This window comes from Saccostrea echinata, unplaced genomic scaffold (assembly GCF_033153115.1).
Source record: "Saccostrea echinata isolate AGI-Se365-2 ecotype Australia unplaced genomic scaffold, CSIRO_AGI_Sech_v1 ptg000028l, whole genome shotgun sequence".
NCBI classification, from domain to species: Eukaryota; Metazoa; Mollusca; class Bivalvia; order Ostreida; family Ostreidae; genus Saccostrea; species Saccostrea echinata.
The window spans coordinates 15,375,587-15,402,230 of record NW_026889777.1 but is presented as its reverse complement, the minus strand read 5'-3'; the positions used below and the strand labels follow the sequence as shown (position 1 = coordinate 15,402,230).

Genomic DNA, 26,644 nt, shown 5'->3' with positions numbered 1-26,644 from the left:
TCTGAACTTTGGTTGTAAACAAATAAGCAATTGTGATCAGCTATTACTTTAATACAGTGAAACCTCGTTATGTTAGAGGCCAATAATCAGGACATTTCAACTTCAGGGCCAAATCGTTTGAAATAGATTGAATATTAATATCTAACCAATTATAAAACGTCCAGTTCAGTTATCCTGACGATTTGCTTACAGGAAGACAAGCACCTGGATTAACGAAGCTTGACTGTATATGTTTTAGATTAATTATCTGCTTTCCATTGTTGGTCACAAAATGATGTTGAAAAATCTATGCAGGAATGTTGGGGAAAAAAAAAAAATAAAATAAAGGCTCCCGAAAAAGCGAATAGTTCCTCTACATACTGAGATCACGGAAAACTGAATTTGTATGCTTACGAATGTTAATTGACACAAACATGTATTCAGTCCATTACAAATTGCAATTAGCTTAATGAAGAAAATCAACATTACAATTTAACAATGCATGAAAATGCTCATATACTCCAAAGAAAGTACAGTATATGTATTGCACAAGCAAATCTAAAAATAACTTCTACAAGTACTTTTTTCTTATTATTTCTTTCTTTTTGATTTAAACCCCCCTCCCCCCCCCCCCCAAAAAAAAACCCACTAGTATCTTTAACTTAAAGCTAAACACAATGTTGCAATGTCTTCGTTCTTTGATTTCTATAGAGACAAGGACAAACAGAGAAGTTAAAAAGGTGACCAGCACCTGTTCGTTTTCATCTAAACCTTACATATCAACACTAAACACAGGACATGGCTACTTCTACTAACATGTAAATTAAGAGACAATAGAAAAGAGGAGAGACAGAAGGGATTTTTTTTTCAAAATAAAAGCATTACAAAAAACTTCATTTGGAGCAAACTGTGGACTTATGATAGGTGGGGAAAAAAAAGTTTCTTTTGAGAGGGAAAATAGGGAAGGGGAGGTGGTGTTAAAAACATGCATACCTCTGAAAAATTCTATGTGAGGACTTACTTCATTGATCTTTAAAAAGAATACTGTAAAAAAAAAATTCACTTATTTTTGTGGGGTCAAATCTTTGTGGTTTGAAGAAAAAATACTTGTTTAAGGGGATTTGATTTTGTGATTGAAACATGATATTGCAGTATGAAATTTTGACATTTCATGGGGGATGTGAATTAAATCAATTCATGTCTTTTTATACCACAAAAAACAATAAAAATTGACACCCCCCTCCTCCTTGAAAATTACTGATTTCACAGTATTTGGTACATCTATACTAATGGAACATCTGACTTATCAAACATGATAAATTTTCTAAACACTGCTTTACTCTTGAATGTTTATAAATGTTGTCAAACATACAGAAGTTGTTAATGATTCACCTACATGTAGTTTACACATGCATACAATTTAATCATATTTTTCTTTTGTTTTGCTTTAGGTTTTCCCTGATTTATTACTGACAATGTTGTATAATACAAGTACTCATAAACTCATATAGCACCTATAATATTTTTTCTTCCAAAAGATGTCTTTCTAAAAAGGCTACAGTGAATATATATCACAGCTCATCTCATTACACTAATCAACAAGGTTCTTTACATATCTACAAAAAAGTTGCAGGCTAATTACAATCTAATAAAATTTTCCTGGCTTTACGTTGGCATACATTTTCAGAGACAAAAAGAAATGAATTACTTGCAGCTAATTTCACTCAAATGTCCCTGTGCGCATTTAATAACAAATATATATACAAAACTATGTACATGTCAAAACTTAATAAAACCAAAACCCTTTTCCTTTAAGAAAATGATTTTTACATGATCTTTCAATATATGCTTACTTATTCAAGACCAGCAACAATTCAGAATGCTACTTTTCCTTCCTAAAAATAATTTAATTCATTTGAAAAAGATTAAGTTGCATACTAATTAAGTGTGCCATTTTGTAGTCGCATAAGATACTCACTTCTCTTTTTCCTTAAATTAGCTTTCCTAGTTGAATCTTTTTCTTTCCAGTGCTCTTTCTAAGCCCTTGAAATATTTTGCTTTTATGCAATATATTGTTATATGTACTGACTTAGAGAAAAATAAATCTGAACACTGTACAATGGTTTAACTATAAAAAGTGAACCATAACAATGCAACATGCAGGTCAAAATTGATTGTCAGAACATGAATTTTAAGAATTTAGTGTGGTCACAGCTACTCATAACTGCAAAAAAAAACCTTAGAAGGATCAATTGAGATGAAGGTTGCTGTGCTTTTAATCTGTATGAAAATTATCAATGGTATCAAAGTTAAATTTTTAACATATCAAGTTTTTACAGAAAAAAATCAATTCAAATGAAAAAAAACTATATAACAATTTTCATTCATGTTTGAAAACCATGCAATACTAAAAATTCTGATCTAGAGTCTTCACAGAAAGTGACTACACTTATAATGCTGGTGTCCATAATATAACAACAATTCAGCAAAAAAAAAAAAAAAAAAAAAAATATTACTCTGATATAACTGCATCTTGTTCTATCTCAGAAAAGATTTTTTTTTAAAACCCAATTTCCTTATTCATATCCAAATAGCTGTCTCCACACCAAATTCTCTTTCAAATGACAAGTTAATTGATTTAATCATAGTCTTGTTTGAGTAAAAATTACATTTATATGAAGTAAGAAAACAGTAATAAGGAACAAGGGAAAACAGTTTGATTCAAATCTTCATTGCACTTCTTTTTTTAACTGGTCCACTTTCACTAATTACACACAAAGTACACATCATGGAGATTATCGGGAGAAGGGAACCAGTCCAACAACAACTGTGCTTCAAGAGCAACATATCCTAACACTATACAACACCCATAATACTTTTATTATATAGGTACACATTTTTAATACAACCAACTGTAAAAACAACAGCGATAACACTTTCTCAGTAATACTTATCACTTTGACCCTTGACCCGTATCTCAACAAAATCCAGTACAAAAAAACACAACAATCCCTGCCAGGTACTGAGTAAAAAATTCATGTCAATGTAACAATTTTTTTTTCTTTGACCACATCAACACAAATATACATTACAGTCTCTTTCCAGGTCAAGGTCAAAAAATGAACTATACTTCAAGGTCACATTATTCTGCATCTTTAACCAGATGCCACAAACTGGTACCACTTCTGTCCTCACAATGTTTTAGTTTCCATCAATGTGTCACATTCTTAACAGCAGTTTAATCCTCACTGATCCATGTCAACAGTCCAGTATTTAACTGTTCTGACCTGAATGAGGTCATTTAAGCCGAGTGTCCTTATCAAGGAGAATAGGAGTAAAATGCTGAATCTCCTCCCACGGTCACTGGTAGTATCAATTCTTCATGTATCGGTACAAAGTGCTGAAAATAGAGAAAAGTCATTGGTCACAGAATACTGAGATATCAGACATGCAAGGAAATCAACAAAACTATACTGTTTCCCATTTGAACTAAGCTCTCTCTTGGTATTAAAATAAATTTCATGATCTATTTCATTTCACTCCATTAAATTAAAAAAAAAATACATAGCTCATTTATCATAATTATACAGTAAAACACTGTTATTGCAAACATGCTTAACGTGAATTTACACTTACAATGAAATGATTTTCTATCCCTGTGGTTTCAAAAAGTATTGTAATCTTAACAGACATAATGAATTATATTTATAACAATCAAAATTGTTCATCCCTGGCCCTTTGCTATAAGCATGTTTTACTTTAATTATTATGCTAAAATATTTCAGGTAAAATGTATGGGAAAGCACTTGATGAAAACAATCTTTCAGTTAAAATGTTAAAAAAGTATAAGGTCAGACTTTTACAATCCATGAAATCTACAATACATTAATTTTATTTATTTATTCATATGAATTCACATTCCAGTTTCCTTCATATCTGAAATACAAGTAATTTTATGAAATGTCAAATATACTTATATCAATATATGTATGACCTTGGTTCAGGTGAGCTGTAAAAACAAAATTTTGGAGCCAAAGACTAGAGATTACAAACAGCTTCAATACAGACATGATTAGCAGTTTTGATATACTGACATATGTTATCAAGTGCTAAAAAGATTTCATCAGATGTGGAAAAAAATGCAGCTTATCTGCCACAATTATAGAGCATTTGGTTTTCATTGATTGTGAGAACCCAGCATAAATTCTTCTATTTGACCTAATAACTCTCAACTAAAGGTCACACGACCTCCTTAGAAGTATCGTGTTCATTAACTGCAAAAAATTCTGTCATATCCTTTCATATTTCTTGCACAATCCACTAGAAATGTTTCTAAACCTGAATTTGTTGCATGTTTGTGCTTCACTTATCATAGTGTCTGTACAACAAAAAAGTGATATCACCTTTAAGCACTCGAATGATAAATATATCACCAGTGACAGTCATTATCCTAGATCTAAGATACTTTTTTTTATTACCCTGTTCCACGATCAACCTGACACTGATACCCTATTTCCTTCAAATATAAACGTCCAATGTGGGACGTAAAAACACAATTCTTTAACTCTGTCTGAGCATTGATAGGAAATGCAATTTGAGTAACTTGGTATGTTATGCCGATTTCATTAGAATGTCTTACAAATTTGTAGTGCATTTAACACAATACACAACATGGAATTTAAAATGCAGTCTAGATTTTTACACCGATTTGTCTTCTTAATAGTCTACATGATTATAATAAACCCCAAATCTTTCACAGAATAAAAATATTTCTGGCTCTTACTTTTATACAAATGCAGTAAATATGCCAAGTTGTTCTAATGTATCTCCGGTAATTTGTATTAAACCTCTTTAGATCGGCTCTTCCTATCATTTCAATGAACAGCAATCACCGACATTCTGCCTAAAGAATACTTTATTGAAATGTTTAGTGTTTTAATTGCTCACAAGAAGCTATAGGTTATAAGGTCAAGAACCCTTCATCAATCAAACTCGGCAGAGATAACCATGCCGAAGGAAGCTAAGGTTTGTTATCCAAGGAAGCTAAAGGTTTGTTATCGAAAGCAAGCTAAATGGCATTTATTTATACTTATTATATCAATAGGGCATCTAGAATTCTCTGTCAACCAGTCATTGCGATTAAATCTGATCATGTCTGAAGCAGACATTGATCTATAGTCATATAAGTGTCCCTAGACACTCATTGGGATCATGTCCTCAATGCACTATAATGTACTGTAAAACACACTTATAGCAAAGTGCCAGGGGCAAACAATTGTGATTTGTTATAAACATAATTCTTTGTATCTGTTCAATAACAGGGAATGAAAATCACTTGGCTGTATTAAGCAAGTATTCAATATAAGCAATGTAACCAGGTTCTACTGTACAATGCACTTCTATCATGAGCTAATGCTCAGTGGCTGTAAAGTTCACCTGAGTAATGTGCAGCAAAATTGAATTTTCCATTCTGCAGACATCAAGCTTAAATCTATTGATCATTTGAGGCTCTAACAAGATTGTGTTCTGGTTTAAAACTTACCATTTCATCTCCCTGGGATAGAACAATTGACACAGGGTTGATGCACCTCTCAGACCAAAACACCAGGGACTGAGCAGCCTGTAAACGACAGCAATATCGAGCGCACTCATCGTCTAAAAGGGCCTCACGATACCTCTGCTCATTTGCTATTGACAACACCTCTTTATACAGGGGGATTTCCTGAGTTGGTTGAAAATGTCTGCTGCTGGGATGGGAAGATGGAACATTATGGGAAATAATTTGAGATTGCAGTGTATTGGCTCTAAGCGAAAGTGACCCAATGTCTTGTGAGTGAAAAAGTTTTGGGGAAGAAGTAGATAAAGTGCTTTCAGAAGTCATACTTCTTTTATTCAAGGGAAGGTGTTCAGCAGAACTATTGAAACTTGTCTCAGTCAATGATTTTAGACTCAAGTCCATGGGTTCGTCAGCAGCTTTTGCATAGTCTGGTTCCTGCTCGAGTCTTCTCTTGGTGGAGGGAGTTGAAGGATCTGATGTTGAGTGGCGCTCAGCTTCACTCTTAAGAGCCATAGCAGTCCATATTGGAGGAGGAGAGGGTGACTTAGCACCTTCCCTCTTTGAAGGTGGGGCTGGTTTTAATGGTTTTGGTGACTGAATAAAGGGAAAACGATTTTGTGAATCACAAGTAAGATTGCTAAGCCTAGGTGTAAGCAAAGACTTTTGAACAATGTCTGAAATATGAGGTGCCTTTGGTGTGCTAAGTAGTGTATTTGAAGCTAAGGGTAGACCTGATGGCTGTGACACTGAAAAACTCTCCTGTATTGAACATGGAATCAAAGGTGATTTCACAACAAATGGCGAGTCATAATTGTTATTATTTCTTTCTTCCTCTTGAATGCTTTCTAAATTCTGAGTTTGTTCATCACTCTGTAAAGTCAGCATCTGCTCAGATGATGAAATCAAGTCACTGACTTTCGCATCCAATGCAAAATTCCCACTCTCGTCTCTCTGGTTATCTGTGTGACCTTCGACCTCTTGGTACTCAGCCTCCATCTGAAGTTGTTGCTGGAGCTCCCTCTGCAGTTTAAGTAGTTCTTCCTGTTGTTTTCTGATCAGCTCTAGCTGGTACATGATGTTTGTGTTTTTTCTCATCTTCGATTGATTCCTCAGACTCTGAGCCTGATTACAAAGACTCTGCATGTGAACATTAGACTCAGATATACTCTCATTGAGCTCAGCAATGCTCTGTCTCTTTTTGTTTTTCTGGACTCGCCCAACAAAGTTTCCCACAGAGTCCCGAGTCCGCTCTCCACTGCTGGCCTGTTCTCGAGTCGATGTTGAAGGAGCTTGACTGTTGTCATCCTGTTCTGTCTCTGTAAACATGGCCATGGTGGTCTGTTCTCTTTTTTGCTCTACCAGAATTTCCTAAAAACAGTAAGACACATATCATTAAATCAATATTACTCTGTGTATATTTGGTCATTCCTTAAATCCAACTGAATGGAGATAAAGTAAATGATGGAACCCCCCCCCCCCCCCCAAAAAAAAAAAAAAAAAATTGTATTAACCATGGATTCCAGATACATGTATTGAGATTAAAATAAATTAGGAAAAGGTGGTTGGGACTTCCAAATCAATTTGACATATCCATGGCATTCAAAGTATGGAAATTCAAGATTCTGAAGTTTAATTGTGATTTTTTAAATGTTTTTGATTTTTAGATTTTTTAATCAGTTGAACTGTCCGGAATTAATCTTATACGTTTTTTGGAGAATCTACCCATTTGGAAAAATAATGAAATCATCTTTGTGCGACAAACACAATGTTTGATATTAATTTTCTCATTCTAAACCAAATTTGGTGTGGAATGGTCATACAAAAAACTGCTAAAATTGTTCAAAATACAATCAGTTCAATTTGCTTAATAAACACTGTGGTAGATGTAAGCCTCATTTATGGATCAATAAATGCTCAGAGCACTGAATCAGCTTTCATAAGAAATTTTACAACCACAGTGCAGTTAGAGTTGTTAAATTTAAATCACTCCTCATCAAAATATAGTTACCACAATTAATTACATGACCAAGTTATATGCTAAAATGGATGCTGATAAGTAGAAATTTCTGATCCAATTTTTTTGATCTAAATTGTGCAAAAATTATGATTAGGAGGTGAAAATTGACTTAATTTATGGGTCAAGGTAATTTGTGCATTAAATCAATGAAAATATTATGATCAACTCTACAGACATGTTTAGAAAAAAAAATTATGCAGATAAAATTTTTTTTTCCACACTTTGAACTGTCAATCTGATAATTAACATTATCATTGAGGGTGATAATAAAAATTATGTTTTTTTGTCTGGTGGGATGTCAATTTATTCCAGAACCGTGTTATCTAACCCTCCATCTGGGTTTTACTAAGGAAATGAAGCGGTTTTCACCAGATAAACAGCCAGGAAATGATATTGAGTCATACAGTCAATAATTACGGCAAACATAAAAAAAAAATTCAGCACACTATCATGTGCACATGTAATTGTGCAAATAACGATCTATTGAATTTCCATCTGGAAGAATCATTTTATACCAAAGGCCCCTAGCCAAATCAATCAGCATCAACATCTGTCTAGTGTGAGGAAAAAAACCCAACCCTGTATTTTTTTTAAAATTTGAATTGAGAAAGCTTTTATTAATTTCTCAGGTGCATCTTAATTTGCTTTTTGTACAATTGTAAACAATGCTGGTACAGTGCACGTAGGAATAAAATTAGGCTTAAGTAAGTCAATCATATACAAGGTGTGCATATTATATAATTATTGCTGTTTTTGAGGTCAATACCATGATTTAGCCACCTGAGGAATACAATATTCACCGAGCCCAAAGAGCGAGGTGAATATTGTACTTCAAAGGTGGCTAAATTATCGTATTGACTGAAAAAACAGCAATAATTATTTTATTATATGATTAAACGATTAAATGATAGGAACTCGTTAAGCAGCTCATGCCATCTTACTTGTTTACATTTGCCCATAAGTGAAATAAATTCCATATTCAAATACAAAATATTGAATATTCTCTCTCTCTCTCTCTATTTTTTCAATGAGTAACTGGTTACTGGAGTACAAGTCGAAAGGTCCAACAAGTATCGAATTCAAAAATCAGTACTCGAGTACTGGGAAAAACTATAAACCTATGCAATATTATTAATTGTTAATCACATTATTCTCAGAGATTATTGGACTGTTATCTCAATTAACTACCTTGAATTAAGACCCCATCATGTTCTGACAATTTATTAACTAGAACTGTCCAAAATGGACAAATACCCCCCGCTGGGTTTTTCAGAAAAGATACCAAGTCACTAATACTAGTATTTGATGAATCTAAGAGATGTTTACAATTTTTTTTAAACATTTAGAGTGAAAATTTACTGGTAATTGCTCATATTATTTTTTTAATGAATGAAACTAAAGTGCAGCCTAATAAAATAGCAATACTAATAATAACATTGTTTTTTTTTAACATTGAAAAAATAAATATCAATTTTTTCAAGTATTTCTCGGTATTGGAAAGTATGGATGCATTATCAAAGTTGTGGAAACGTTTTCAGATAGCCAGTCATTCAGACTGGCAAGAAGACAAAATAAGCCGGTCTGAAGTGATTTTAGCCAGTCCGAAAAAACAAAAACAAAAACGCCCCCCCCCCCCCCCCCCCACCACCACCACCACCAAATCAAATAAACAAAATATATAACATTTATTTACTTCATTACACATCTTTTTACTTCATAATAATATAACATTTACTCAGACTCCATTTCTAAGTCCTCGTCTGTTTTCAGCTTTTGCATTTAACAAAGTACTAGATTTACTGCTTTCTGGCAGTTGACAATGCTAATTTAGGATAGTATACATAATTTTGTTGAAACATTTATGCACTGGGGAATTAATATCAACCTAGAAAATGTGTCTATAAAAAATGAAGAAATTCTGTGCATCAATAATAAAGATATCAAGATGATCAATGAAAAACCGAAATCCGGGACAGTCTGGACTACTAGATTTACCGCTTGCCCTAACTGTGTTTGAATTTTTTATTTTTCATATTAAGCTTTGTCTCCATCTATTTTTACTTGGTTTCACTCCAGTTGTAAATTTAATGGACCACGAGGCCATGCTGGTTTCACTTTCATTAGCCTTGATTACGTGTAAAGTAAAAGTATTACGCAATCGCACTTTATACGATAATTGGGCTGGAAAGTGTGCTGATGATAACAGGAAAAACGAAACTTAACCAAAAAGAGGGCCGGTCCTTTGAACCAACATTGATGGCGTTTTTACCGGTCATATGCATTTTTAGTCAGTTCTACCGGCATGACCGACAGTTTTCCACAACTCTGAATTATTTATTCATTTTTTCTTCAGTGACTATAGGTCAAGATCATGACATACCCTCAGGTCATAAGCAATCTCCCAACATCCCAACATTATTTTCCATAAGAAAAAAATGGTCCGAACACAAATTATGAACTTTTTCTGTCAGTGACCTTGAACTTGCCCAAATGACCTTGGGTCAAGGTCATGACACACCCTCAGGTCATGAACAATCTTTGTGTGAAGTAGAAGATTCTAATGTTCCTACATAAGAAAGATATGCACCGGACATGTTTGCACAGACAGAGAGCTAGATAGACAAACGGACAAGGTGATTCCTATATAACCCCCTACCCCCCCAAAAACTTTGTTTGCAGGGGGTATAATTAGTCATTAGCCTCTTAGTCAGTAGCGACACATTGTTTTCTTTTTAATATAGGTTCAAATTAATTCAATAAAATATAGCATGTCTCTTTGTCTATTAGTAAATAGCAAACTGTTTTGATCTTTAAATGTCTGGAGTTTTTAATGAGGTTGATCATGCTATCAAAGTCTTCAGAATTTTTTGTCAAGTATATCTTTTTATTATCTTCACACATAGCTAACTTAAAAATCAAAACCAGAAAGGGGAGGAGGGGTGTCAATATGCTTTTTCTTGTTGACTAAGTCATTTAATATAACCTTTCTGCATAGTAACTGCATCTTAAACATAAAATTTATTACTTTTTCAAAGATGGGTATCTATGATGTAATTTTTTAGATAATAATTTCCAAGAAGTGTTAATTGAGATCTGAAATTGGGGCTTTCATTTTTTTCTATGCTTTCACAATATGTTTGATAAATTTGTCACAATTTGATGATACAGACTTCATAAAAGTCAAATAATTAATAAATAATTTGGACCAGAAAAAAATACACACGTATCTCATGTATACTGCACAAAAAACTCTGGTGCCGCCTCCATGGAAAAATAGGAATCCAAAATTAATAATACTGTAAATACTTTGAAAGAGAAAAATTGATTATTTTCTTCTTTTTACATTAAATCAATTAAATGTTCATTATAATTATGCATAATTATATATTTACATTTGCAAATGTTTTCCCATATTTAACACAAACTAAGGCATATTTAATTCTTTGTATAAACAGGTTTGCTGACCATAAATTCATTGTTTAATCATAAATGATTGACAAAATTTCATAAGTAGTTGATGTGTGCAACACATTTTATACCGTTGAGGTTTGAAAAAAAAATCATTTCATGATTTTAAAACTATAGTACCCAAATATTTGCTAAAAATCGGTTATAAATGTATGTGTTAAGGTATCAATTTAAAACTTTTATTGGGATGTAAATAGGGGTTGGTCATGATCAAATCCCATAAAGCCCGAAAGCTAGGCTTTATGGTAGATTTGATCACATACCAACCCGAATTTATATCCTGACAAAATTTTTAAAATGATAACTTATTTTTTCAATATAGGGGATATTCAACATTTTTGTACGTGAGACAAGATTTGTTTTATTTTTTAATATATTTTCAAGAGTGCAAAGAACCTGTGAAAATATATATACAGTCAAACCTCGCTATCTTGAACTCGAAGGGACAGAGAAAATACTTCGAGATAACCAAGGATTCGAGATATCCAGGGTAAAATACTTAAGGAATAAGCAGTTAGGACTTCAAAATCAATTTGACATATCCATAGAATTCGAGATATCCGTGTTCGAGATACCGCAGTTCAACTGTATATCTGTATAAACCTCTCTCATGAGTGCATTAAATTACATATCCAACTATAAAACATTGAATTTTCTGTTTATTAGATTTTCTTTGTGTTTTTATCTTTTGTGACTATCAGCCTTTTAACTACTGTAAACCAACTTTTATTTGCGTGCGAGAAATATCCGTGAGTTTTGCGACCTACTTTAACTAGCGAACATTAATCACCGCGAACCATTTATTTTGCTTTGTACTTGTAGAGAATGTTTCCTAAATTGTGAAAATTAATCGTCACAGATTGAATTCAAACTGACGAATAAAAGATGACGCGAATAATAGTTGGTTTACAGTATCTGGTTCTTAACACAGTATGTGACGTAGGCTATAACATCATAATTAAGTGGTTGTGAAATGTCAACGCAAACTGAGTAGTGTGAACATGGACATCAACATCAATTTAGAAAAACTTTGGCTGTTTTACTTAAGAAATAATGTATCATTTTTAAACATCAATCGAGATATAAATACGGGTTGGTCACGAGATCAAATTCCATAAAGCCTGAAGGGCTTTATGGTAAATTTGAACTCGTACCAACCTGTATTTATATCTCAATAGATGTTTAAAGATGATACATTATTACTTATATTTACATTTATGACTCATTCATATTTTATATTTTCCTGATTATAATCTTTAACGCTTGAAATGTTTTATTTTTTAAACTCAACGGCACGTATTGATTGCGCGTCCACCCTTTATGACGTCACTGAGGAATTATGATGCAAGGAACCCATGTTTATACGGATATAGATACGTGTTGCTTATAATAGTGTTCATCTTTGCTAGCCAAGGGTTTGTGATACGCTACTCTCCTCATAAGCCCTAATGGCATACGGTGTTAAAAAAAGTTGGGATTTTTTCTCAAGTTGTGATTGGAGTTGATCGACATCGGTCGACCAATCAGCAACTGTTTTTTTGTAAATGACGATATTTGCGTTCGGGATATATCTTGACTCTTTAATATCGTTAATGTAAAACGCAAGTAAACAATGATCCGTAAGATAACATGCCATTCTATGAATAGCTAGTATGGTGTCATCCAATATCAAAAGCTACGTGCAAAATATGTGATTAAGAATCTATACTGAAGATGTAGATTTGCATTTTTACATGTTTAAATAACAGATTAACATAACTCAATACCTTCTTGTTAATTATTCTTTAAAAACATTTTTTTTTTAATACGCTTTTTATTTCTGTCGATGACGCAATCTGTGCGTACCTGGTAAGAATCATGATCACGTGACAAAAACAATCCCGTCTTTTTTCAGCACCCTATGCCAAGGGTTTATGAGGAGAGTAGCGTATCAGAAACCCTTGGCTAGCGAAGATGAATAGTGTTATATAAAAGAAAACATTAGCAAATGTAAATATTTGGTGTTAAAATTAGGATGGTATATTTACTCTTGCTATCTATTGGAAGTATATTTTAACTGGTATATTTTCTTGAAAAATTTTTGTGAAGGGAAGGAAAATAGAGTTTTATAGAATGCAAATTTACTACAAATGTATTATCACAAAGTGAAAATAACTTTTGTTGTTAGCATGATAAGAAGGTCTGTAAATATATTACTTTCTTATGAATAAATTGTTGAAAATTAAAAACCAGAAGTCTCTGATGAGACTGTAGCTCTACTGGTCTGTTTGTATAACAAAAGAAAAGTAGCACTTGGATTTGAAACATTGCAACATGCAACAATAAATAGAATTATGTATCTTAATGTAGTCTACTTTTGTGACAAGTTATTGAAATCAAATGAAAACTAGGAGTAGTAGCGTTTTGAAAGTATTTCACGGTAATTTCTATTTTTAGTACCGGTAACCATGACAACACCATTCACCCAAATAAAAAAAAACAGAAATACATATTATGTATCGTAGTGTATTCTAACTGTGTGCCAAATTAGATTGAAATCAGACCAAAATTGTAGGAGGAGTAACGTTTTAAAGGAATTTCACAGACATTTCTATTTTAAGTAACCATGGCAACACTGTTCATCGAATTAAAAAAAATGCAATAAATTATGTATCTTAGTATAGTCTTCTTGTATGCCTAATTATATTAGAAGCAGACTAAAACTGTAGCAGGAGTAATGTTTTAAAGGAATTTCACAGAAATTCCTATTTTTAGTAACCATGGCAACACCGTCCATCGAAATCAAAAACCGATGCACTAAATTATGTATCTTATTGTAGTCTACTTGTGTGCCAAGTTATATTGAAATCGGACCAAAACTGTAGGAGGAGTAGCGTTTTAAAGAAATTTCACAGAAATTTCTATTTTTTAGTAACCATGGCAACACCGTCCATCGAAATCAAAAACCGATGCACTAAATTATGTATCTTAGTGTAGTCTACTTGTGTGCCAAGTTATATTGAAATCGGACCAAAACTGTAGGAGGAGTAGCGTTTTAAAGGAATTTCACAGAAATTTCTATTTTTAGTAACCATGGCAACACCGTCCATCGAAATCAAAAACCGATGCACTAAATAATGTATCTTAAAGTAGTCTACTTGTGTGCCAAGTTATATTGAAATCGGATCAAAACTGTAGGAGGAGTAGCGTTTTAAAGAAATTTCACAGAAATTTCTATTTTTAGTAACCATGGCAACACCGTCCATCGAAATCAAAAACCGATGCACTAAATTATGTATCTTAGTGTAGTCTACTTGTGTGCCAAGTTATATTGAAATCGGACCAAAACTGTAGGAGGAGTAGCGTTTTAAAGGAATTTCACAGAAATTTCTATTTTTAGTAACCATGACAACACCGTCCATCGAAATCAAAAACCGATGCACTAAATTATGTATCTTATTGTAGTCTACTTGTGTGCCAAGTTATATTGAAATCGGACCAAAACTGTAGGAGGAGTAGTGTTTTAAAGGAATTTCACAGAAATTTCTATTTTTAGTAACCATGGCAACACCGTCCATCGAAATCAAAAACCGATGCACTAAATTATATATCTTAGTGTAGTCTACTTGTGTGCCAAGTTATATTGAAATCGGATCAAAACTGTAGGAGGAGTAGCGTTTTGAAAAATTGTTTACAGACAGACGGACAGACAGACAGACAGACAGACAGACAGACAGACAGACGGACGGACGACGGACACCTTACTATCGCATAAGCTCTTCTGGTCTCTGACCAGTAGAGCTAAAAATAAAATATATAATTTTCATGTTTTACAGCACCTTTAAGCAGGAATAAAATACTGTTAAATGAGTATCTTTTTAAAGCAATTAAGAAAGAAAATTGATAATTTCAAAAGTTTCTCAGATATTTGCATCCTAAACACATGCAGTTGAACTTAGGTATCTCAAACACTGATCAGTGTTGATAGCTGGAATATCATGGATATAACATTGAAGTTAAAATTCAGAAGTGCCAACTATTTTTTTTTTAATTACGTTTTTAACTTCAATATCTTCAACCCTCGGACATCTCGAAGTTTTAAATCTTGGTCCAATTGAGTTCATTAGATAACGAAGTGTGGCTGTATTTTCTATCTATTCATGCAGGCTTAATTAAGGAGGTGTCTTGTACCTCGGTAAAGAAATAATCCTGTATATTTTCTAAATGTTGTATTTTCTTGAACTTTCACAATATTAATGCAAAGCAGTTCTAAAATTTTAGAGAGTAAATAAGGCTATAAAGACAACTTACTGATTTAACAAATGTTTAATGCCCTTATTTGTTTTTTGTTTTGTTTGTTTATTGTTTTGTTTGTAATAAATGTATCTGATAAACTTTATGAACTAATCACTGATTACTTGCATATATTAAAAAATCAGCACTGAGAACAACTTCAAACAAAAAAGTATTTGCACTTGCTACACGTAGCATCGATAATTGACAATTATTGAGTGAATTGTTGCATCTGTCAAATTTTTAAGTTTCGCATCAGTTAAACTGCACTCTATCTTGCTTTAATTAAATTCTCGTGGCTTGGACCAATTCTCTTTACCAAGAAATATCCATCTTTATCAGGACATTTTTTAATCTTTTGATTTAAGGAGGTTGGATCCTGCCACCAAAAGTAATGAGAATTTTTTATCAAGTATATTTTAAGAATTTATACACATAGCTTAATTAAAAATCAAAACAAAACCTGGGGGTCAATGCGCTTCTTTTGGCGGTACAGAGCATTTAGTTTGACCTTTTTGCACTGTAAATACGTCTTACACATAATCAATTTTTAAAGTTTTTCCTCCAATATTTTTTATTCAAATAAATTATGGGAACAAACACAGCCTTATTTCTTCTCGAATAGACACATTAAAATTTGTCACAACAAAAAAAATTTCAAATTACTCCGCATGTTCAATTATTTGACCTTTTTGCACCCAAAAAATTTCATTTTTCTGGCATTAAACATTTAACAAGCAAAAAAATAATTTGAAAGTAATGACATTTTACTGAATTTAAGAAGAATGGTTAAAAGTATCTTATATATTCAGAAAATAAAATAAAAAGTGGGGGTCTGTGATGTAAATTTTTAGATATTACTAAAATAGTGCTAATTTTAAGCTTAAAATAGGGATATTTTTTTCTTGATTTTCACAATATATTTGCTATATTTATGAAATATGATGATAGAATCTATGACAGTTTATTTGATATACAATTTAGGACCAGTATAAAACAGTTCACTGTACAAAATAACTTTGTGTGCAGGCTGCATGGAAAAATAGGAACCCAAACTTAACATACTTTAAACACTTCGAAAGAGAAAAAATGATCATTTTCTTCTAAAAAACCTTCCGCCACAAAATATAGTTCCTGACTTATTGCTTTTGGTATGGAATTTAATCATGGAGTTTTAACTAAATATAGTTTAATTGGCATTGTAGAATCCAAATTTATTGTAAGAATTAAAACTTTATGCAGAATTTTTAAAATATAGGTTAAGATATAAATCTGATCAAAAGCTCAGGAGCGAACCTCGTTAATTATTAGAAACTTGTCTAATTGCCTCAATTAGAATAACAGTTATCTTGGCATTAATTTATTATTTTAATAAAAATATCTATGAGATTTTAAGGATTTTTTTGTAAAAGGTCCCTGCAGAGTTCACTTTTCTAAGATATTACTGATTCAGATCCTTGTTTTCAATACTACACCAGTTTTTGATAGCTATCAATAATAATTTAGATAAATATTGATCTAACCACATCTTTATCACTTGAATTATCAATTGAATATAAACGATATCAACCTGATGAAAGGTGTCAAACATGTTTTCAATATCTATTTACTTATTTTTTAAGAGAATCTCATGGATTTTCCCACACTAACTTCGTTTCTCTCTCTCTTTTATTGGATCAATTTTTTTTTTAAGCCATATTGCACTTTATGAAACAACAAGCAATAAAATCCCATTTTTATCCAATAAAACCACACTAGATATCTTATGAGTTTAATATAAATCATAAATTCTGCATCTGTTAATTTATTTCAATGGATACCACTGATTTATCATAGTTTGGAGAATTTTTTTGTCATTCTATCTTCTCATAAAAGTTGTTCAAGCAGCTAATAAACAGAATATATCTGTTTATTTTCATATTTCAATTTAATTCAACGCATATCACAGTGTTTTTTTTTTATTGTTTTGTTTTTGTTTTTTTGAATTTTTTTTTTCAAATGAATATCAATTTCATGGCAAGAAGCAGAATTCTCAAAAGGGTAAAACCTGTATTTGAACGCTCTAAAACATTAGGTATCACATAATTAAAAATGCCATTGCCATGATAAAAATTTGTACACATGGACCGAACTGGAATGTTTCTTTCCCTTTGAAATCAATGTCTATCAAACTGTAACTTAAAGCACCTGTTCTCCCACCTTACCTTAGTTATCACCAGTTTTCTGACATCACATTGTCCTTCTTGGCATTGATCCCCTAACCCTGCAGAATATGGTCTAACCACTGTTTCTTTAGACTGTTTATCATCACCACCATGCTCCTGAAATTGCTGCTTACTTACAATATAGTTTGGAAAATGTCTGATTTTTTCTGCCTCTGAATTAAAATTCTGTTCATCACATTGTGCTAGATTTTTTATACAGGCATAATGTTTTCCTTGTTCTCTGCAATCTTTAACAAGATCAAGAGATCTACTAGAAGTTGGTTGACTTTCTTTGATTATTTGTGCATTGAGCTCATTTGATGAAACAAGTGTGTGATCCACTGTCTCCAAGTTTTTCTGTGTCTGGGCCCCATCTCTGAAAACTCCATTGTCCTTTTTGTGTTCAAATATCCTCTCTAAACCATTAGATGATGCTTGAGCATTTTTTGACTGCAAGTGTGCAAATTTTCCCTTGGGATTCTGCAACCTGTGGTTTGAGATCTCAGCTAAGCTTCCTTCTACATTTTGCAAACCTTGGATAGAGTGACCTTCCTTGGAATTTTGCAATCCTTGTGAGGAACGGTTTCCAAGATTTTTTGTGAATTCAAGATTTGCGGCTCTTAGTCCTTGCAATTCCGAACAGGTAGCATTTCTCAAGTTACTAAAGCATTGAGTGTCTCCAGCATACTGGCGACTGTAGGCTTGTGGTGCTACAACACAGGAATGAGTCACCCTCTCTCTATTGCTGCTTCCATCTCCTGATATTGGTAAAACATCTTCAGAAACATGGGGTGATTCATCGTGACAATTTGCTTTATCAGCAGTGCAAGGAAAAAGTCCTCTTTTGTAAACAGTTCCATCCGTGCTGCTGGCAAAGCCCCGAGATTCCCCACCAACCTCCAGATCATTGCTCAAATGAGACACGAGTCCATAAATCTCGCTCGAGCCCTCAGTTTTTGGGTCAGAACTAGTCTGAGCTACACTCTTGCTGTTATTGTTATTTAGGTTACTAGGCAACACTTGGACTTCCTTAGCTTCAGCGGTTTTCTGTCCATTATTGATGGTCCACTGACCAGTGCTAGTGTATTGTGGGATTGATTTGACCGTGCTCTGCTGACCAGTCTTAGCTGGAGTGAGTTGTTTGGTTACAGGACAGATATTCTCCTTACATTCATCATCTTCCTCAGAATCCTCCACAGTAGTGAATAACGTCCTCTGGACATTGTCCTACAAAGACATCAAAGTCAAAAATAAAACTCATCTGTACCTGTAATTTACATGGAAATCTAAAGTTTACTTTTACATGTATTTGATCTTTGGAAATCAAAAAGAACCAAATAAAAGTCAACAACATACACAAAACATACCAATTTAAATCAAATTAACTGGCCAATTAACATGCTTTGTTAGGACAAAACAGAACTGTTTTTTTTTCTAACTTTATTTTCAGAAAAACAGCTTTCCAAACCTGATCAATACACTGAATGAAAAACAATGCCCATCGGTGCTTATCTCATGTAACAAGTACCTTTTAATAAAGTTCCAACAACAGCATCCGACCAGAAAACAACTTTATCAATAAAATCACCCTACTGCAAAAATCTGTCCCCGTTATCATTCAGTTTTCCGTTCCATAATTTCTTACTGAGATTTTTGCACATCATTCATGAATAACAGTCATTCAGAGAGAACATTAAACAACAATTTCCCTGTAATGCGTACAGGACACCAGCAGGATCATCATTTGATAATTCACAAAGGAGAGCGTGTGCCTAGAAATTAAAGTACTGCAGCATTGCAGCAGACATTTATCCATATTAATGATTATAACTTTGATTTTATTAATGTTTGGGATTGTAAATGTTTATTATTGAATTTTTTTTCTAAATTTTTTAAAATGAACTTTCAATTAATTAAATGATTTAATTTAATCCCCTTCCTTAAAAAAAAATCATGTTTCTCACCCTTCTAATATTCTTCAAGTGTCAAGGTTAAAAAATTATTGAGAGACAGACAGACTTAACAGAGTATATTTCCCTTCCTTCAATCTAGTACTGACTCCCCCCCAAAAATCCTTTTATTTTATTCAATAAAGTTGTTGACAAACAGACAGACACACTATAAAGCATACATTTCCCCATCTTCCTATCAATGATATAAAAAAAAATTTCTTTATTTGATTCAATTAAGGACCCAGAACATAATAAATACTGATTTGTGGTTGATATGTGAGCTTGCCCTGATTTCTTCCTGGTCGAGCTATCAGAGAGAACAATGAGTCATATCTACTATTGAATGCAAGGACAAGTCTACAATTTCTGATCTCCAGTGGATAACAATTGCTCTCATTTGACTTTCATTGTCATATCTAATAAAGCTGTTGGGAGAGAGAGAGAGAGAGAGAGAGAGAGTGCAAAGGGGGTCCCTAGGCTACATCACTCACATTGCAGCTGCATATATTTATTCATCATTTACATTTTTTTCTTAGAATACTTAATTCTGAGAAATTTGTGCTTTTGTTTTTTTTGCTCATCAAAATGGCAGATGAAAAAAGCATCAGGGATTTTTTTAGGGTCTCTCTGGGGCCGAAATCCGGCCCCATTCCCAACACTGAAAAGTGCATGTTTTCCCAAAATTATACCTAAAAATTCCCAATATGAAAAAAGTATAAAGTTGTAAATTATTGAAATACAATAATGACAAAAAGGCATTTATGTTCTCTATGTGCGATGTATGAGCCATCCGAGGAGTTCCGAGAAGTTATTCGGAATACTACGGAAGTTTGCATGCATACTTTTTAAAGCGGGATCTATGTTTGAAAATTAAAGTCGGGATCTTTATTTAATAAATAAATGTGCATCCTGTCAGTCTCTCCAGTTTGACGGTAATTTTCAGGCTGGGTTGGGTCGCCCTTATTCTTATAAATTGGTCAAATAATACCGATTAACCACTCATCTGGAACAAACCCACTATCAAATGTTATTTTAAAGAACTTCTTACATAAAGGTAAAAAAGATGACAATGTATAAATATGTTCATTTACAATGTTATCATACCCTGCAACTTTGCCATTTTTAAGCTTCTGAACTTCAACAGCTGCTATTATTTCATATCACTGAAGCTGGTTCAAGCCAGCTTCATACTATAAAAAATAAGAAAAATGATTAAATATTTGACTTTTGCTTGTTTTTTCCTATTTTAATTTGCATGAAGATATTTTTCCCAATTTCAACCAAATATCGCTATTTTTCCCAATCTTGACGGCCCCTGGAATCAAAGGGTAAAAAAATCCCTGAGCATAGGCACTTGATGTTATGTATATGAACAGTATTTCATTAAAAAAATTATTATCAACTACATTTTTTCCCAGAATAATTACTTTGAGATATTCATAGTTTAGTATTTTTGTTTATCAAATTGAGGGATAGGGTTGAATAATATTATCGGTAAGGATGAAAGATAGAGTTGGATACCATGAAAGATGAAACAGTATGATACTATACCTTTAATTTTTGATATGATTTTGTAACATAAGACAGACAGACGGATGCTGGACAATGGGTGATTAGAAAAGCTCACTTGAGCTTTCAGCTTAGGACAAAATTGTCATATCATAATAATTAAGTCCTGTCATTGGGAGGGTGTATTAAAATAAATAAAACACATGCAAGATTTAAACCTACAATCCCCAGATCCCAAGCTAATGATCTTACTGCTTGAGCTATTCAGAAAGAAAGAAAGATAGAAAAAGGAAGTACATCACATAATGGAGGTCAGAGGTTCCCTTTCTCCATAACCTTACATTTTTTCTTAACTCCCAATTTACTCATGTCCATAGTCAGGCACACTGTTGCTTACTGGTACTTATTATTTTTTTTTTTTAATTCCAAAATGGATCCACCAGCAATAGTTATCTAAAAGTTTCACCAAAAACATTTATAATAAGAAAAATCTTTTATCAACCTACCCTTTTTTTTTGAAAAGGAGGGGGGGGGGGGGCATGAGACAGAAAAACATTAAATTATATACATTTTTTGCATTCTGCTGTATTTTTCCATCATACTCAATAATGCACACTTCTAAAACAGAAAAAGTCCTCCACATATAATCCTCTATTGCTCTAACACTGTAATACATTGAAGACTGTTGGTCTCCGACAGCAGGCTCTGACTCAGTGTTTGTCAAAGGAAACAGGCTCAAGTTATCTGCACTCAAAGACTCAGTTCTAAACGAGATCAGGGGATTATTATAACAGGAGTCCTATGTTGACCCGTGCAGTGATATAGCTAAATGAACATGCTTTTAGTTATCAGACTGACATTATTTACGTTTAGTCACTAAGTCTCAGAAACTGCACTCAGTGCCCTTCTGAATCCAGTTAAATTCTTTTAACTTGGCTTAACATCAAAAATAAACTCAGAGCCTAATTTGCAAGACTGACACGGTCTCATAAATATTCTAGGCTTTGACAAGATAATCTATTGTGAATCTCAACAGCAATCTCAAACTTGAATTTTGAACTCTAAGTTGACATGAAGACCTGATCATGGCCTTATGCAAGATAAAATTTTATGCAAGATTTAAGACTGTGGGCCGGAATTATAACAGATCAAAAACAATATACTCTTGGGGTCACAAATTAAGTGATCCCAGGGCTCAATAACCTTTGCATCAAGGTCGGGTAAAAAGACCCTGTCCAATACTTCCATTAGAAAAGTGCATCACTACATTTGCAGATGACTCCATGTTGATTCAAAAGCCTCCTTTCAACTGAACATTATTATTAGGTACAGGCATTTAAAAAAAAAATAAGAAGACTTAACTAAAAGGAATTTTTGTTTGGCTTGAAAATTGCTGAAGGAATTGACTTCCAGCAAATAAAAAAAATTCTTATTCCCATTTGACAAAATTATTACAATGTATTACATTTGACTCTTCAAGACAAGGAGGAAAGAATGGTAGATGAGTTCAACGACTTTTACCTCTTACAAGATGGCAGGGGAAAATCTGAAAATCTTGCAGAATTTATATCACAATCAATTACTGCAGTCAAATGAAAATGAAAAATTGTCAGAGGGTCCATAAGGGCTTGAGAGACCTAATAAAAATACTCCATAAGCAGCATTGTATATTCTCCGAGTTCCAGAGCAAACTTCAAATCCAAGGCTAAAGTCAAAAATAGATGTGCAAGAGTTCCTGAGAACATGACAGGTCACAATTAGTGATTTTCTTCTCACTGTTCTCTGATTTCCCCTGGTGGACAACCGGTGACATACAAAGTGTACAGCAGGAATACAGATTCCTGCCAATAAGGCTAAAATTGTATTTCTAACTGAAAAAAAAGAAACTTTGTCACTCAGATATGGTAAACAAAGACAAGATACATTATTGCTTTTAAACTGTGTTATGAAACGTAGAGATATGTCTGATTAAAAATGGACAAAAATTAAAGATTGTAATCTTTGTAATCTTCTGCAATTTTAACACCAGCAACACATGCACCCATGCATATGCAATAAAAAAAAAAAACAAAAAAAAAACATACTGCTGATAGACAAACAAGTTAAAGCAATGCAACCACAAAATGCAGTTCCTCTTTTTCCAGAAAAAATTAAAAAAAAATCAATCTAGCAGAAATCAATGTTGCACCTTGAGATTAATTAGACGTAGTGTGAACCATCTGTTAAAAGTACAATTTCCCTGATAACCAGGCTTTGTGTTACAGAAAAATTGGTCCCAATGGTTTAACAAAGCCAAGATTCCTTAGACATTCTATTAAATGCTTAATCTGATGCTTGCATTCGTCAAAGAAGTAAAAATTCTTTCAAAAATTGGGTGTTGCGATATCATTGCAAAATCTAACTGCATGATTATCTGAAATGTTGGGGGGGGGGGGGGGGGAGGGGGGATTAATTACATTTATAAGACCATCTTTATCTAAACTCTCTTCTAATTAAAAATCTCTTTTGCATCAAAACTTACAAAAAATACCTGGCTCTCTTATTTCATCTTCCAGGAGCACCTTCAAGTACTGGACATTGGTCAAAAGCCTGATTTTTTTTTTGCAAAACATAGATGCTCACACAATAAATTGATATAATATCCACAACAAAATGAATACCAATTACTAACCTTAGCCTTTGAACTTTTGACCCTGGGATCAAATGGTTTCTTTAGCTTGGCAAAATGCCTTTCTGAATGAAGTTGAGACTGACAAGTTATGTAATATAAATAAATTTTGTCCACAATGTCATTTAAGAAATGAATTTAATTTTTGAGAATTCATGAGGACATGAACTACGACACTTCAAGCCGGCATATTTCATGAAGCGCATTAACTTTTTCTAATTTACAAAGAATCTTAAGGAAAAATATTTGGAAATGTAAATATTTACTGTTGACATTGACCTTTTGACCCTGAATCAATAAGCCTTTTCTCTGGAAACCATGCATTTCTATGGCAAGTTAAAATTAAGCTGAAAGGTCATATTCTTTGACCTTGACACCTGATTTTTTTTTATCCTCAGACGTATAGATCTCTTTCAAAAGTCATTTACTAAACTACATTTCATGACCAAAACACCTTTACAAACCCACAGGAACAGTTGACCTATGGACCTTCAAAGGCCTGTTTCTCTGGTCAACTCATCTTCGCTTAAGCCAAGGGTTTGTGATACGCTACTCTCCTCATAAGCCCTTGGCATACGGTGTTAAAAAAAGTAGGGATTTTTTTCTCAAGTTGTGATTGGAGTTGATCGACATCGTTCGACCAATCAGCAATTGTTTTTTGTAAATGATGTTATTTGCGTTCGGGATATATCTTGACTCTTTAATATCGGGAATGAAAAACGCAAGTAAAAAACGATCCGTAAGATAACATGCCATTCTATGAATAGCTATATGGTGTCATCCAATATCTTAAGCTATGTGCAAAATATGTGATTAAGAATCAATACTGAAGATTTAGATTTGCATTTTAACATGTTTAAATAACAAATTAACATAACTCAATACCTTCTTGTTAATTATTCTTTAAAAACATTATTTTTTTAAAATACGCTTGTTATTTCTGTCCATGATGCAATCTGTGCATACCTGGTAAGAATCGTGATCACGTGACGAAAGCAATCCCGTCTTTTGTCAGCACTGTATGCCAAGGGTTTATGAGGAGAGTAGCGTATCAGAAACCCTTGGCTAGCGAAGATGTGGTCAACTATACCTCAAAAGCAAGAGAAAGGCTAAATGGTACTCTACACATCTTGTCCATAACACTAATAAGAGGATATCCTTACTCTGACCTTGACCTTTTGACCATCAAATGCATAGTCTTGCTCCTCCGATCACTTACCAATTCACTTGCAAGTTTGCATAAATGGTTAAAAGGTACTCAACACATCCTGCCCACAACACTTAGTAAAAAGATTCCCTATCAATGACCTTGACTTTTGACCCTCCAATGAATAGACTTTGCCCCTGGTAACCTACCACCTCTGTATCAAGCTTGATACGGAAAGGTGAATTATCCAATTGTGTCCAAAACACTGTTAAGGATGCATGGTAACTTAGTAAACTTTTGACCCAAAAAATAAAGATGCCCTGTAATTAATTACCTCCGTAATAAGTTTGAGACTAAATGATCAAGTGGTGAAAAAAAGATAGGTGTTAACTGGATATAACAATAAACAGATTCATCTCTGCACTACGGGTACTTCCTATTGCAGCTAGAGTTATATCCCTTACATGAATCTTCAATGTAAGAGAAATGCTACCAGAACAGACCACCTGAGGCATTTTAGACTGTATCAGACCTTTAAATAATCATGTGTAAATGCTTCTTAAAATGGCAGAATTGTCTTATTTACAATGTAGTTGCTTGCTGCTTTACGTATGCAATTGCCTTGCATGCATAGAACCTTTTTCTGTCTGGAAAAGCTAATCAAACTTTAGGTGATGCTTTTTTACTCCTACTTCCTCACATGCAATGTGTCTATTGGTAAAATTTGGACTGGCAAATCAGATGAAGTCTGATAATAACAACCTGATACACAGGGCTACTTCCATGCTGGAATCATTTGGTGTGAGATTTGACTTTGCTGGGTGAAACCAAACATTTTGTTCTTAGATTAATATAGAAACTGATATGAATTTCATATATGAATGGTCAATGGTCACACGTACTGTTGTGGCTATAAAGACTATCCTGAAACTTCTAAATTATAACCTGAGCTTTAGGGTAAACTGAGGCAACATGAAAACATGATATTAAACAAGAGGCCCATGGGCCACAACGCTCACCTGAGTAACTTTGGCCCTGCTGTTCTTCACCAGACTTTCCCCCATGTAATACACCTGTTTAGAATCTACACTACCCCAGGATACTTCTACATTAGTTTCAGCTTTTCTGGCCCAGTGGTTCTTGAGAAGAAGATTTTTAAAGATTTTTTCTATATATTTCAATGTAAAACTTGGATTCCCCATTGTGGCCCCGCCCTACCCCCTGGGGTCATGATTTTAACAATTTAGAATCTACACTACCCCAAGATGCTTCCACATTAGTTTCAGCTTTTCTGGCCCAATGGTTCTTGAGAAGATTTTTAAAGATTTTTCCTATATATTTCTATGTAAAACATTGATTCCACATTGTGGCCCAGCCCTACCACTGGGGGTCATGATTTGAACAATTTAGAATCTACACTACCCCAGGATGCTTCCATATAAGTTTCAGCTTTACTGGCCCTGTGGTTCTTGAGAAGAAGATTTTTTAATGACCCCACCCTATTTTTGTCTTCTCTTGATTATCTCCCCTTGTGAGGGGACTTGGCCCTTCATTTTAACAAATTAAATTCCCCTTCACCCAAGGATGCTTTGTACCAAGTTTGGTCAAAATTGGCCCAGTGGTTCCTGAGAAGAAGTCAAAAATGTGAAAAGTTTACAGACGGACGGACAGCTAGACAGACGGACAGACAGACGGCTAGACGGACGGACGGACGATGGACAAAATGTGATCAGAAAAGCTCACTTGAGCCTTCGGCTCAGGTGAGCTAAAAAGACTGATTCATAAAAACAAAGACCATGCATACTTTTTGGTGTACATCAATTGTCTCAAGAGTATAGTATTTCTTTTCTCTTCATACTTAATACTTTATC

General features: G+C 33.5%; 1 protein-coding gene across 1 annotated transcript in view; it reads right to left on the bottom strand.

Moving 5' to 3' along the window:
* Positions 1-616: 616 nt before the first annotated feature.
* The window catches only part of LOC133194168 (uncharacterized), a 59,224-nt gene continuing 33,196 nt past the window's right edge, over positions 617-26,644 (bottom strand). The window contains exons 14-16 of the mRNA XM_061330167.1: positions 17,498-18,724; positions 5,522-6,904; positions 617-3,379 (exon numbers count right to left, since the gene is read on the bottom strand). Coding sequence (XP_061186151.1) covers positions 3,299-3,379; positions 5,522-6,904; positions 17,498-18,724 — 2,691 coding nt within the window. The 3' untranslated portion in view covers positions 617-3,298. The remainder of the gene's footprint in view (positions 3,380-5,521; positions 6,905-17,497; positions 18,725-26,644) is intronic.